Source organism: Phyllopteryx taeniolatus, chromosome 2, assembly GCF_024500385.1.
Source record: "Phyllopteryx taeniolatus isolate TA_2022b chromosome 2, UOR_Ptae_1.2, whole genome shotgun sequence".
In the NCBI taxonomy this organism is placed as follows: Eukaryota; Metazoa; Chordata; class Actinopteri; order Syngnathiformes; family Syngnathidae; genus Phyllopteryx; species Phyllopteryx taeniolatus.
In genome coordinates, this window is record NC_084503.1 from 2827953 (window position 1) to 2842103 (window position 14151).

The 14151-nt window shown below is 39.8% G+C and overlaps 1 protein-coding gene across 2 annotated transcripts; it reads left to right on the plus strand.

The window, feature by feature from the left end:
* The first annotated feature begins 32 nt into the window (after positions 1–32).
* Positions 33–8315, plus strand: stk16 (serine/threonine kinase 16). 2 transcript variants are annotated; one of them, XM_061752988.1, is made up of 8 exons: positions 45–170; positions 1356–1476; positions 1621–1840; positions 1948–2081; positions 2428–2515; positions 3164–3292; positions 3419–3540; positions 3980–8315. In XM_061752988.1, exons 2-8 carry the CDS (start codon positions 1391–1393, stop codon positions 4116–4118), a joined length of 918 nt encoding a protein of 305 aa, XP_061608972.1. In that variant the 5' UTR covers positions 45–170; positions 1356–1390; the 3' UTR covers positions 4119–8315. The 2 variants fall into 2 exon arrangements, with proteins under 2 accessions (XP_061608973.1, XP_061608972.1); XM_061752989.1 differs by lacking the exon at positions 1356–1476 and having other exon boundaries at positions 33–170.
* Positions 8316–14151: the final 5836 nt, after the last annotated feature.

Sequence of the window (14151 nt, forward strand, 5' to 3'; positions counted from 1 at the left end):
AATAACTGTCTGACATTCAACCAGCCGTAGGTGCAGTAACACGGTTTTGCCAGCCCCTGTCATAGTGGGGCTCTAACATCAGTTTACTCTTCTTCACTTTACTACAGAAGAAGAATGTTGATCCATGACGTCAGAAAACCCGAAGGTGCAAAGCCCGGTGAAGCTAGCAGGTAAGCTTCCATTGCTCCATATTTCAACATCATTACACACTTTCGTCAGGTAAAAAAATGCCTCCCAGATATGATGTTGACGTTTTTTGATGGTTTCTCTATGTTTATATCAGGTGAGGGAGTCGTGCGGAGTGCATTTTGTCCCCCAGTACTGTCATAAAAATTTTAGACCTGTAAACATACACCTACTAACCACATGTAATATTTTTGTGTAGCTATTTAACTGCAATAAAAGGTCAAAATATTACCCTAACGGGGTGATGCAGTGCAGATCTCCCAACACTCTAGGCCACGTTAGGTAACATTTGGTAGACACTTTCCCTTGCCCAAATTATGTAAATACTGTAATAATGTTTGATTTAATATTTCACTGACAAAACAACAGGCGAACAAGCAAGGCCTTCTTTTCTGAAATACATTGACAACCTAAATTCTAATAGTTGTAAATTGTTCCATGAAATTGTATTTTAAAAATAATTTAAAATATCCCAACAGTCTATTTTCTTCATTTCATAGCATCTCTCTTGGCTGCACTAATTCCTGTGAGGGTGTGGATTATTATTATTATTTCATCTAATCAGATTTCAGCCTCTATGTGTTGCCATGCCAATCTAAAATGCACAGGGCCTTCAGAATCACTAGTGCTGGCCTGTGTAACTTAAACCATTTGTATATTAGCTTATGGGACTGTTTCTTTAGCCAATCAGATTTCAAATTTGTCTTCACAGGGCCAGAGTGCTGGCCCTTGATGACGGCAGCATTTGTCCATCTTCTGATTGGTTGCTCAGGGAAAACCAAGTTCAACTAGCAAAACATGTCTGTAACGAGCTGCACACTTTAATTCATTTAATAATTGGCATCTCTGATAAGTACAGTGTATTGAGTTTAAATATTTAAAATTGTCGTCATGTTATTAGATAAACTTAGATTCTGAACTGCTCCAAATAGCAGACATAGCACAGTTGTGTGCTGTTATAATGCGTGTTTGTATGGTACTATTGATGGTTTCTATAATTGCGATGTGATGGTGGTGGTATTAAGTTGGATTAGGTCCCCACTGAAGGCCCAGGTACCAAATGTATCACCCACAACTGCTGAACACCTTTACTCTCCTCGTGCAAAACATTGCATATAGATTCCATTCGTTCACATCCTTCTAATTGGCTTTGTTTTTCATTTTCACAGGCTAGTTTTTTAAATAATGTAATGTTCCAGTCAAGATGGGGCAGACTATGTGCATCTGCTCCCGCGGCTCCATCACCATTGATAGCAAAAAATACTACTTCTTGCAGAAACTTGACGAGGGGTAAGAAAAGTTGTATGGTACATTTGAGTAGCAAACGTGCATAAGTCTGCTGTGGTATCGTATGTTTTTTTAGACAAAAGTTGCCTTTCAACAAAATTCATTTTTTTTTTTCTCTCTCTCTCTCTCCTTAATTTCTCTCTCCAGTGGTTTCAGTTACGTGGACCTTGTTGAGGGGGTAAAGGACGGTCGCTTCTATGCCCTGAAGAGGATCCTGTGTCATGATCGAGAAGGCCGCCAGGAGGCCCAGACAGAGGTGGAGATGCACCAGATGTTTAATCACCCCAATATACTTAGCCTTGTGGCACACACCTTTGTTGAACGCAACGGAAAGAGTGAAGCCTGGCTGCTTCTGCCGTACATAAGAGTAAGTTGCTTTTACAATTTATTTATTATTGTTTTTTTTTTTGCAAAGCAATAATCTTGCATCAAACACTGTGATGCTCATACTGTCTCTCTGTGTGCCAAAATCAGAAGGGCAGTCTGTGGTCGGTTCTGGAGAAGCTTCAAGAAAATGGGAGCTGCATGCCTGAAAAACAGATTTTAAAAATCTTTCGTGGGATCTGTTCAGGTCTCAAGGCCATCCATGACAAAGGTTATGCCCACCGGTAAGAATTTTCCATTCAACTACATTCAGTAGTACTTTGATTCTTTCTGGGACCAAGCTCGCAAATCAGTTTTACTTGCATCAAATTTTCATCAGCAATTTTTTGTTTGTATGGGAAAATGAAAATATACAACTTAAAAAAGAGAATGCAAATAAATAAACTGGATTCATCAAGTGTAATGAAGCTAAACGTCTCTGTCAAACGCACACACAGACAGACACACAGTACTAAGACGGAAAAACATGTGATTCGAGAGATTCTTTAGTCAATGTAGTACTCGAATCTTTTTTGTTACTCTCAAAATGAATAAGACATGAATCGTAATAGTCTGTATGTGTTTGGTCAGAGATCTTAAACCTACAAATGTGCTTCTGAATGAGGACGACAGCCCCGTCCTAATGGACCTGGGCTCTATGAGCAGAGCGCGTGTTGAGGTGAGAGTCTTTCAGCATTTTGAATATTTAACAGAATAGCTCACTAGCACCTTCCAAAGCACACTCAAGTTCCATAAAGTCTCGAATGACTGTTGCAGTAAGATACTGCCAGCGGGCTCACGAGCCATCTTGAAAGACTGGTTGGGTTAGGTTACTTGTTTAACAGTGTTGACTGAGAAAATTGTGTTGTGTATTTTAAAAGCGATTGGATAATGGAGAGCCACCAACAATGAGTGGCAAGCTTTAAGGTTTCTCCGGAAGAAGTACTCTGGGAGTGGACTGCACCAGTTGCCACAGTGTGCTGAAATGACCCAGACGCAAGGAGTGTTGTCATTGGTGATATCGCATGGCTCCTTCTTGTGATTGGCTCCAAGGCGGTCCTCCCGTCATCGAGGAGCCGCAAAACGGCATAGCTGAAAAGCCGCAACTCTCAACTCAACTCAAATGACTTTTAATTACGGAGCCCTTCATATCTCGATAATTTTGGTTTCAGGCATTTCAGAAATGGCGGAAAGGATGAGTTTTCCCTGTTGTTTTTGCACAGGCAGACCTTGACTAAATCAGATCCAGGTGTCTGCGCTCTTTAGGGCTGACAGTCCAGCTGGCCCACAAACACTTTATTTCTACATTTCTACGACTCAATTCCAGGTCCGGGGATCTAGAGAAGCAATGACTCTACAGGACTGGGCTGCCCAGCGATGCACCATTTCCTACCGCGCCCCCGAGCTCTTCAATGTGGAGAGCTACTGTGTTATCGACGAGCGCACAGATATCTGGGTAAAACCTGTCATCGCACTTCAATTGCTGAATATTATTCGCCGTAGTGACAACGGCGAAAGCCCAATTGGAAGGAACTGTGGATCAGCGTCTCGCTTGTTTTTGCTTTTTGCTGCGCTCGTCCAGTCACTTGGCTGTGTGTTATACTGCATGATGGTGCTGGCGGGACCCTATGACCTCGTCTTTCAGAGAGGGGACAGTGTCGCCTTGGCAGTTCAGAATCCTGTGGTCCTTCCACAACCCTGCAGGTGAGTCCTCATCACTCGTAACAACACGGATGTAAATATTCATCAGCTACACACAATGATTCCATGACAGAAAAAAACACACACACACACACACATAAAAAAGAGTAGAAATTCTCTCAGTTGTCCATGTTGCAGTGTCCCCTGGAGGTTGGAACTCTGATTCTGGAAAAGACATCACAGCGCACATTCCATAATAATACATCCCAGTTGTGTTCATTGTAGTGATTTGGAAAGGCTGCATTAAATGGAGCAGGTAACATTTGAAAACGTACGCATGTTGTAGAACTTCAAAGGTGAACGCCAAAGAAAATTCTGTTCATCCTTTCGAATTTCCTGTCAAGCTTGTATGTCGCCGTTTACACTTAATGTGCAGCGTGTCCGCTGTCGGCAACATGTTGTGTAGCTTCCTTTAATGGGCGTTTGTCTGTCTCCCCCTCAGTTACTCGGAGGGGCTGCAGTTGCTGCTGGGCTCCATTATGGTGTCCAACGCCCAGGAGAGACCGAACATCAGCTGGGTTCTTGAGCAGGTACAGGACCTGCAGAGTTGCAGCCCAAATACCCAAACCAATATGGTCTGAAAGGACTTTGGCGCACACGGATAAACGTCTCCTATTTTATGCTCCGAAATGGAAATCCTTAATTTATTGACCAGTGTAAAGGTGGAAACACAGATATGAATTTTGATTTAGTCTGGGAAGTTGCGTGACATTTTGAATGGACTCATGTGGTCCACATAAGCTTAGAATCTCCCTTGCCCGCTTTTGCTTTCCATTGTATACTTGCGTTTTCAAAACTGTTCTTATGTGCCTTATGTGCCCGAATGAGGTCGTTACAAGATGGAGACTCAATGCGGAGCCAGAAGTTTTCACCAATTATTGGAATGGGTTTACAAACACCCGATAGCTCAACAATAATCAATATTTGCATTATCGATCTTGTTGTGCTCGGTTTAATCCTCACAAAATCATCATCAGATAAACACATTTCCTAACAGCACCAACAGTTCTTTCAAATATATTTTATTAATTGACATTCTGTGCCAAAGGAAAGATGTTAGCTTCGATGACATTGCCACCTTTTTTAATTGTGTTGTTATTGGTTCGTAACATTTGCATTTTGTAGTTTTGGTATGTGTAACGCTGCTGTGTTTGCACATGTGTACTATAATAAGTACATGGAGTATGGGTCATTTTGATATCATTTGTGCGTCACGGTAAAGACATAAACGCCTTCATAAAAATCGTGTGAGTTGCAAGATTTACGTGTTGCCCTTAAAAACTGCGCAGTTTATTATAATTTGAAACATCCTATATATCCAAAAATGTGAGAAGCATATTCAGGAGAGATGCTGCAAATCATGAAACTCCATTTGGTAGACATAAACATGAAAGGAATTTTGGCTTTAAAAGTTTGAAAAATACTGCTTTCAAATATTTTTTTCTTGGAGACAACTAACATCTTTTGATGGATAACAGCTGCAAAAGGAAGTCCAGTGGCCCATGTGTTTACCGTTATTGATCAAATGATATGAAAGTGACCCATATAGTAAAAGGTTACCACTAAAGTTAACTCTACAATAGTATAAAAGTAGCAACGCCTTATTGCAATGCCGCTTGTAACCATACAGTGGCGCTGCATCATCACAGGCGAGTTATTACTTTTCCACAGACTGTATCACAAACTAAACTTTTAATAATTAGCTGAGACGTTTTAAGTGTAATCTTATTTTATTTATTGTATTCACCACTGCAGGTAAACATCAAACAACATCAACCCCCCCCCCCCCCCCCCAACGTGCTCATATTAAGTGTCGGTTTGCATTCATGTATGACTTTTATACACTTTTGTTCTCTCAGGTCTCGCCCTCAATGGGTTTCTTAATTCACTCTTTATAGACTCAAATGGTACATCTCAAAAATCAAAATTAAAAAATCGCCGACAACCTGATTTTGTCTGTGAATGAAAACACTGTTAATTATTTCAATGATATTTCATTCTCTGGTTCACAAAGTGTTTGGAAGTCTATGTTTAATATTCCAGTAATGATAAACATGATTTGTGGGTGCTGTTTATAATCATAATTTTATCAGTGCTCAGAAAAAAAGAATAAATGTCATAAATAGATCTGGTATAGTATTGTATGTGTGTATTTGATGTAAAATTGTGATTGAAACATTTTCAGTGGTATAAAGAATTGACAATTTTGTTCTTGTTAATACCATAGGCAATTTTAATAACATTAGGAATTTTAGAAATACCTTTTTAGTATGATGCCATCAAATACATGTATACATGTATTAAAAACACACCTTCACCCTCAAATGACATCCAATACATGAGTTCACACGCAGGCAAAATTGTTGGTATCCTTCCATTAATGAAGGGGGGGGGGGGGGGCTCCTCAATTGTCACTCAAATAACTTGAAACTGATTAAAAAAAAAAAAAATGTTATTATAAATAAACATTTGGTGAAAATGATCTCATGAAACACAGGTGCTGCTTTATTTTTGTGGTCCAACTGCATTATTTAAAAAATCTAATGAAACTGACCTGGACAAATATAATGGTACACATGAATAATCTTTTGAGGCAATTACTGAATTTTGGCCCACTTCTCATGAGACAATATCCAGCTTTGTCAAGTTTGAAGGGAGCCTTCTCCAGACTGCATGTTTCAGCTCCTTCCACAATGTTCAATAGGATTCAGATGAGGGCCCTTTACTGTAGAATCCAAGTACAACCTTCAGTGGCGAGGGCAGCCCACCCAAAACCTACCGTAGCCCACCCTATTAATTTGTCCTCAAATGTATTTTGAAAGAAAATATTTTTATTTTTATTTTTTTAAGGAAACATTTTTATGTTGTGATAGCACACACTTTGGCATTGTCAAACAAGTAAACCGTGAAAAGCGGTTGAGAAATGAGCAACGTATGACTTAATTTCAATGTCCATGCATTGCCTTTGAAGGGAACATCGACCTTCCCAACATGGCCGCCACGTAGGCACGACGGTAAACCGGTCTTGTTATAGTCTTCATATCTATGGTCAGAACCGCTACACACATTTCCAGCTGTGTTAACACTAATTACCAGGTAATGCTAGATTTACAACCCTGACACAAGCTATGAAATGACATTTGACCACATGGCGATGCTTCAATGTCTCCTCTTGAATTGCTCTGTTATCTGTCGGTATTGACTAGGCAGGAAGGGGCTTGTAATAGTGCGTCCTGCGAAGCTATTAGCTAATATGCTAATTAGCCTCTTGAATAGCAAAGCGTTTTTGCACAATGTAGCTAAAACGATATGAACTGTCTCGTTCAATACCTTATGCCAAGATACGTGCTGTTTTTTTCTTTGTTTGTTTTAAGAGTATGAAACGGAAAATGCCATTCAAAATCTCGAACTCATACCAAGAAAATTTTATTTCTAGTCAAAACTAATTAAAATTAGATGCATCACGTTAAAAAAAATAATTTGAAATTGCCAGTGACGTAGAAAAAAAAAAAAAAAAACTTACTCTCCTGGAAAAAAATGTTGTCTACTTATTTCTCGTAAAAAAATTGCTTGAAACAAGTGAAAATTGTCTAAAAACAAGGTGATGAGTCCATGTTTAATATTTTGAGTTTTTGCAGTGTGGGTTTTTTTAGTTAAAAAAAAAAAAAACGCTGGCACTATTAGGTCGCTTTCATTGCCATAACTGCATGTGCTGAATCTAGTTAAATGCTAGTTTAGGACAAGAAACCTTATGGAACACTGTTTGCAAATGTCTGTTTTTCAATAGCTGGACATACGCTATTTTTTCAAAAGAAGTCAGCCAGGTTCAGGTGAGAGACTAAAAAAAAATGTTCCAAAAGACAAAAAAAAAATGTTCCAAAATACTAGAATGTTTTGTGGATAGCCATTCTTGGGTATTTTAAGCTTTGTGTTTTGGGTCGTGACATGGCATATTTCCCTCCAGAATGCCTTGATAGTCTTGAGTTTTCATTGAACCCTGTACAAATTCGAGACACCCTGTAGCAAAGCAGCTCTCGAACGTATCGGAACCTTCTCCATAAATATATACTGCATATAACTTTTTACAAATCTTCATTTTCGTTCACCTACAAGAGCATTGGACCCACACATTCAAATGTGTATTCAAAATGTCTAATCAGAAACGAGGTTGAAAGTTTGTTTGACAAAGTGCGCTTTGTAAACAACAACGAACTTAATACAAGCTCACACCGCTTTTTCATGCGAAGCATTTTCACCCATTTTCCCTCATTTCCTGCAATGAAAAATAAAAATCAACAAGCAAAAAAATACATTAAAACAAAAACAAGTAACTCATTTTTCAAATGTACGTCCACAAAAGTAATGATATAATATTTTAATAATTCATATTATCATAGTTTTTTTTCTCAGTAGCGTAGGACTGCATTGCATCATACTGAGGCGTTTCTAACATTTTACTCCTCTTGCGTAGTTAAATAGTAAATGAAACAAATGTTGATTTTGGCAAATTTCGAATTGGTAGTGTATATGATAAATCTTTCAGGTTTTTTTTTTTTTTTTTGGTCATATCGCTTCAGTCTTGAATGAATAGTGCCCTTTTATTACTCACCCCAGTTATATTTGTTTTCATGTGCAAATTCCCTGGTAACAAAAATGGCTGGATTTATTACCCCCCCAAGTACACCCAGATCAGTCAGATGTCACACTTCAACTGCTGCCCCAATTACATTCCAAGGCACAAACACACAAATGACCAGCCATAAAAAAAAAAAAGCCAACTTGTATTTACAGTGCCCGTGCCTTTTTTATTCACAAACATTAGAATTCATTACACTTGAAATAATCATATCACAGATGATATCTTCCCCAGGTGCCCCTTTGAACCCCAGACTCCCCTGGGCCCCACTTTATCCCACACACACATTTATATTCCCTATCAAGCACCTGCAGAAATGATGTCATAGCGTACAAGTGCAAGGTCAACCTTCATTTGAGTGCCACACTCAATAGGATTTTCCACATTATCCAGTTAATCTGCGTTTGTGTTTCATTTTTGCAACTGCCTTCAACTCTCATACCAATAAACTATCCACGGGGGTTTATTGATTTGCTACGAATCAATTAGCGAGGTATTTAATTAGCAAAGCATTACGGGTCAGTGCTGAACTGCTCCCAGCCAGCCTGTTTAAATCGTGACGCTTATGTTGCGATGTATTGCCGGAGTCTGTTTTCCCGGTACATTCAATTCACAAACCAATGTTGTGAGACCTCTTTAAAGTTTGTGCCAAATAAAAGATCCTATTTATTTAATGTTTTATTTGCAAAGACTCCGAACGTGTGCTGTCACTCACATCCAAATTACCCATGGCGGGCGGGGAGTGAAAGAAGGAGAAATATGGCCCTTACTTCTCCACCGCTGAGTGGGTGATTTACAATCTGTTTTTTTTTCCTCCATGCAGACGCTTTCCTCTCGCTCATTAATTCATGGGTGTGTTTGGGTTAAAATGCATAATGAGTTCATTAAGGGGGATTGGCGTAATCAGGAAAGGTATTGCCTTAATTACTGGCTCAGGGCCAGACCGATCCATTCTCCGCGAGATCGCCAACCCGCCCTGTTCACTGAGCTCACTAATTTAATTAAGTGCACAAAATGCTGCACCCTAACGTCACCCTTGGGGGCAATTATAGCACTAGAGATTGAAATATCTCCACCGGGGGTATTTTACTTACTGGCAGGAGATTGCCTGTGTCAGTTAGCTGATTGCATTGATTATATTGATTTGTAACAGCTTTTCGGGTAATTTCATCTGCAAAGGTGAGAGCAACACGTTGGCCCAGAGACGGTTTTATTTATTTGTTCTTCCTTTCTCTATTTAGACGCCAGACATTTTTTGCCAAGTGATTAGCCGGATTGGACCTCAACAGTATGTCTTTTAATGTGGTAGTTGGGGTGGATGGATCGGTAGTTTTTATTTGCTGTATAAACTCAGAGCAGGTTGGATGTTGGGATTTCTTTGAAAGGCACAACAATTCTTTCACTACAACTGTACATGTTTGTTTATGCAGGAACAGCAACCTGAACCTTTGTGAAAAACATAATTTGGTGAAGATTCGATGAAAAGGTGCTTTCTTTTGAACATAAAAGACAGCACTGCTTAAAAGGAATTAGACTGACGTTATCGCAGGACGGTGAGTATTGCTGACTGAAGTCTCTAGTTTACAACTGCAATAAACTTCGCTGGTGGCCTGTTGCTTTAAATATTGCCTCTGTAAGGGATTACGGGTAACAAATATCTCCTTTCAATTCGTAAAGGTTGGTTTGGAGTAACCTATTGCTGGCGTCAGGTTGAAATCCTGCTATGTCCAAATTTGATCAATTTCTTCTTTTTTATTCTTTCTTTCTTCATAATACTTCCTGGTCAAGAAAGTTCTTAAGCAAAAAACAAACAGAAAAAAAACAGTCCAAAATGGCCCCCTGTTTCCACTGTTAATCCCCTAAACTTCAACAATTCATTCATTCACTGCCATGGATGTTTATATTCAAGAAATGGAATCCAACCGTTGACTGCCTTCGACGAATATAGTCGTCAAGTACAGTGCTGTGAAAAAGTTTTTTTTTTTTTTTTTTTGCATAGTTTCCCCACTTTAATGTTTATGATCCTCTAACAAATATAAATGTCAGACAAACATTACCAAAGTAAACATCAAATGCAATTTGTAAATGCTAATTTTAAACCAGGAGGAGACTATATATATATATATATATATATATATATATATATTCAAAGCTACCTGTCAAGTCAAGAAATCACTTAAATAGAACCTGTCTGACAAAATGAAATTTTCTGTGGCTGATTTCAGTGTTCACTTTCAAGTAAAAAAAAAAAGGAGAACAATATTGTTTTCCTTGTTGTATTAGTTACAAAATCCAGTGTGACATTTTACCTTACCTTTTTAACTTACCCGACGGTGGGGGAACCTGTCACTTGTTCACAGTTTCTATTAGATTGCTTATAACTCTGCACTGAAACAAAACATGAAAATGACATGAATACAGAATATATACCCGAGACTTAGATTTTTCATCTGTTATACATTTTGCTTATACATGACGTCTTGATTCCAAGAACTATATGAGAGAGTTAAAAAGTGTGACATCTAGCCCCGGTCTCCCCTACCTTCTACAGCATCTTGTTTTTGACTGACACGTCATGCTTTCAACCTGCGTCGGTAGAAAAGACTTTCCCGTAACACCTCCCAAGAAGAAAATCATTCAGCCAAACCAATTACTTTGTTTTCGCCATCACTCTGCTTGGGCAAAATAACATGGAAGTGTTTGTGGACTCGTGGCGCCCCCAGAGATCGCTTCCGCTTTTTCAGCCAGGAAGAACGTGTGACGTTATGGTGAATTGTCCTACGGTTGTTTGAGTTAGTATATTGTCAAGGGTGCGAGGCAAAGTCTGTCCTACTGTGAAGGTGCTTCATAACAAACAACAATACTAGCTGTTGTTGCCAATTAAAAAGAGATGCCTGACCCAGTAGATTGTTTTTTAATGCAGGCCTATAACCTTTTGCTGAGCGTGGCAAAGGCAAAAGGAGGCTAATAGTTTGATGAGCAGTTCATCAGCACTGATTAAGAGCATAAGATGACAAGCTAATCCTGCAGAGGCGCAGTCATTAATGGCGACCAAAGAAGAGTAAATTAGCTGATTAAACATGTCCCCCGCCCGACAAGTGGCAAGCGGGCGCTGGAGGGAGGTGCTCATGAGTGATGGATGAGGAGGCGTGTTTATGGAGCGCGCCAGTAGACTTGTCACTGAATGAGTGAAGTGTCTTCATCAATTTGGATCCATTACCATGTCAAAAAGGGAGGATGGCGCTCGAGGGAGGGGAACACGATGGGGGGAGGAGAGGAAAAGTCCCATCTGCATACGACAAGCATTTTCATTCTCACACACACACACATTGGGAGTTGCGCTGCCCCTCCCCCCAGCCACCGGGCCGGTTTACCGTAAGGCCGTTTAATTTTCCTGAAATAGGGCCGTGACAGCTGTGTCACGCTGATGACAAGCGTGGCGGGCCTGTCACATCTCATCTATCTGGGTTTGTATTCAGCCCAAGCTCCTCCCCCTGCCTTCACCTCCGCACGTCTTGAGCTGTCAAACATTTTCTTCAAATAAACAGCACTCCCAGTCTGTTAAAATGATGTGGAAGGGAATTGACGGCGGAGAAGGACAAAAGTGATGAGTGGGAGCTGTTTTTCACCTGCATTGATTATTATGGGTCTCTTTATCATGTGACCCAGCTCAATTATGCCAATTGGATGCAATGACACTGAGGTTGTGGGGCCAATAAATTGAAACCCGCAAAGGTTGCATCGAGGCAATTGGACTCTTCTTGTTGGTTGAAGACATTTGAGCTTTATTCCAAAAGCCTTCTCCAGTACTAAATTTTACATGTGGAGTCCCGCTATTAATGTTGCTGGTGGGGGTTGTTGTCGGTGTGGCCAGGTAAGGCCGGTGAACAACCATCTTGCATACCAACCAGTCGTTCACCTGCTTGGTAGCTGAACTCTGAATTTCCATGGAATGGAGACAATCTCGGAGGGAGAGATGTCAGGACATTGTACTAAGAAAATGATTGCTGAGTAGTGGCATAAACATCTTCTTTCTAGTTTCACATAGATGGCTTCTTTCAAACCAGCGATACATTCTGTCCAAAATTTGGAGGTTCGACTTTTTGTTTTTCTTATGGGAAATGAGGTAATAAGAAACACAGCTGAGTTGGCTTTCTGTCTGTTGTGTAAAATTCACAATTTACTGTATCTCTACAGTAACAACACTTTCACATTTTTTATTTTTTGATATGCATGGAAAGAAAGAACATTGTATAATTTAAAACCGACATGTACTGATTTCCTGTGGACTGCACGGTGTGTTAGTGCTTAGCACACCTGCTTCACAGCTCTGTGGTTCTGGGTTCAAATATCAGCTCAGACCCTCCTATGTGGAAGTTTCTTGTTCGCCCTGTGCTTTTGTGGATTTTACACCAGCTTCCTCTTCCATGAGGTTAATTAGACCCTCTAAATTGTCTTTACATGTGCACGTGTGTGAATGGTTGTTAGTTATGTTCCCTGCGATTGAATCTTGAGCGGTCCAGGGAATGCCCCGCCTCTCACCCTGAGATAGGGTCCAGCCCACCCACAACCCTCATGATGACAGGTGCTATAGAAAACGAATGGACGGATGATTTACCCCATCGTCTTCATGAAAAATGGATATGATCTCGTTTTTTAGGTACCTGTGTTTACATGCAAGGTGCTGTATAATCCTCACAGTGAGTGGCGCCACCCTGAGTTGACCTCTATTGATGACGCACTGGGCTTTGATGATGGCAGGTAGACAGATTGCCCCACTCTTAACCCTCTTTTGAACCCGGCGTGCCACACAAAAATCCACCACACGCCTCCGCACCACAGCAAACACGCATCCACATTAATGCCACTTAATTCCCTTTGAGTCATTACTTCTAAGGGGAAGAGGAATGACACATTTGTTTTGAGTCAACGGTTAGACGGCAAGTCAACGAGTGCAAATAGGTTGGATGACAGAAGGTCAACAGCTCAAACGTTCATGTTTGAAAGATAAAAAATCATCATCATACTGTACGTGGTCGAGTTAAACAGCCCTGGAATAGCACAATTAACTCAAAGTGAATCCAATCCAAGAAGGCTATTACAAGATTAACGCCCATCTTCCGGTTACTGTACATGTTTTGGTTGTAATTGACCCTTGCGCTTGCATACAGTGTTAATGTCTTTGTCAGAGTTCAAAAGAAGAATCTTGTAAGAGGGCTTCATCGAGCACTCCTCTGAGTATTTGGCTTCTCTCTGTTAGGAGATACAGTACATTGCTCAACTTGCAGTAAATGAATATGTTCCCTTTGAAAAGTAAGCTTTGTATCCATTTCTCAGTGCTGTGCTAGACTTTCATTTGTGTACTGTCGTTCATTATTGCAACATTTGACTTTCCAATGTAAGAATGACGTTTTTTGTGCGCGAGCATTGACAAATCGCATTCGGACTGCATTGGTGTGTTTTGTGGGTATGGTATGTAGAAAAGGCTGATTTTGAAACGAAAAACCCAAGATTTTCTAACAGTCTTTTGGGCTATGTTCATTTATGTTGAGCGCTGTATTGATAAGATAATAAGATACGATAATGGCACACTCCATCATGCATGCGAGTCTGGTTTAATCAGAATTCCATAGGTTCGGTATCAGAAGTAATGCATTGAAATTAGTAGAAAATTGACCTGCTTTTTAGGTTATCTTAAAAGATTTGTTTAAAAAAAAAAAAAAAAAAACTTTTTAAACAGGAGCATACAAAACCATTTGAGCCTTTATTTTTGCCTCACTAGTCACAGAGCAATGGAAATGATGAAGTATTTTTTTTACTTATGTGTTCCTTGTTTTATTGCTATAAGCGAGTGATTTTTGTTTTAATTCTATGACAGTGCTTATGTCGGATTTCATAACTCATTCACTGCCAGCATTTTTAGAGCCTTTTGACTGAGCTTTCAAAACCCACAGAATCTCGAGTTATTTCACAATATA

Bases quoted from the DNA above. Each gene is read 5' to 3' on its own strand.
- stk16 (XM_061752988.1), top strand. From the start codon at position 1,391: ATGGGGCAGACTATGTGCATCTGCTCCCGCGGCTCCATCACCATTGAT. The intron at 1,477-1,620 runs GTAAGAAAAGTT...TTCTCTCTCCAG, and splicing joins TTGCAGAAACTTGACGAGGG to TGGTTTCAGTTACGTGGACC. The intron at 3,293-3,418 runs GTAAAACCTGTC...GCGCTCGTCCAG, and splicing joins ACGAGCGCACAGATATCTGG to TCACTTGGCTGTGTGTTATA.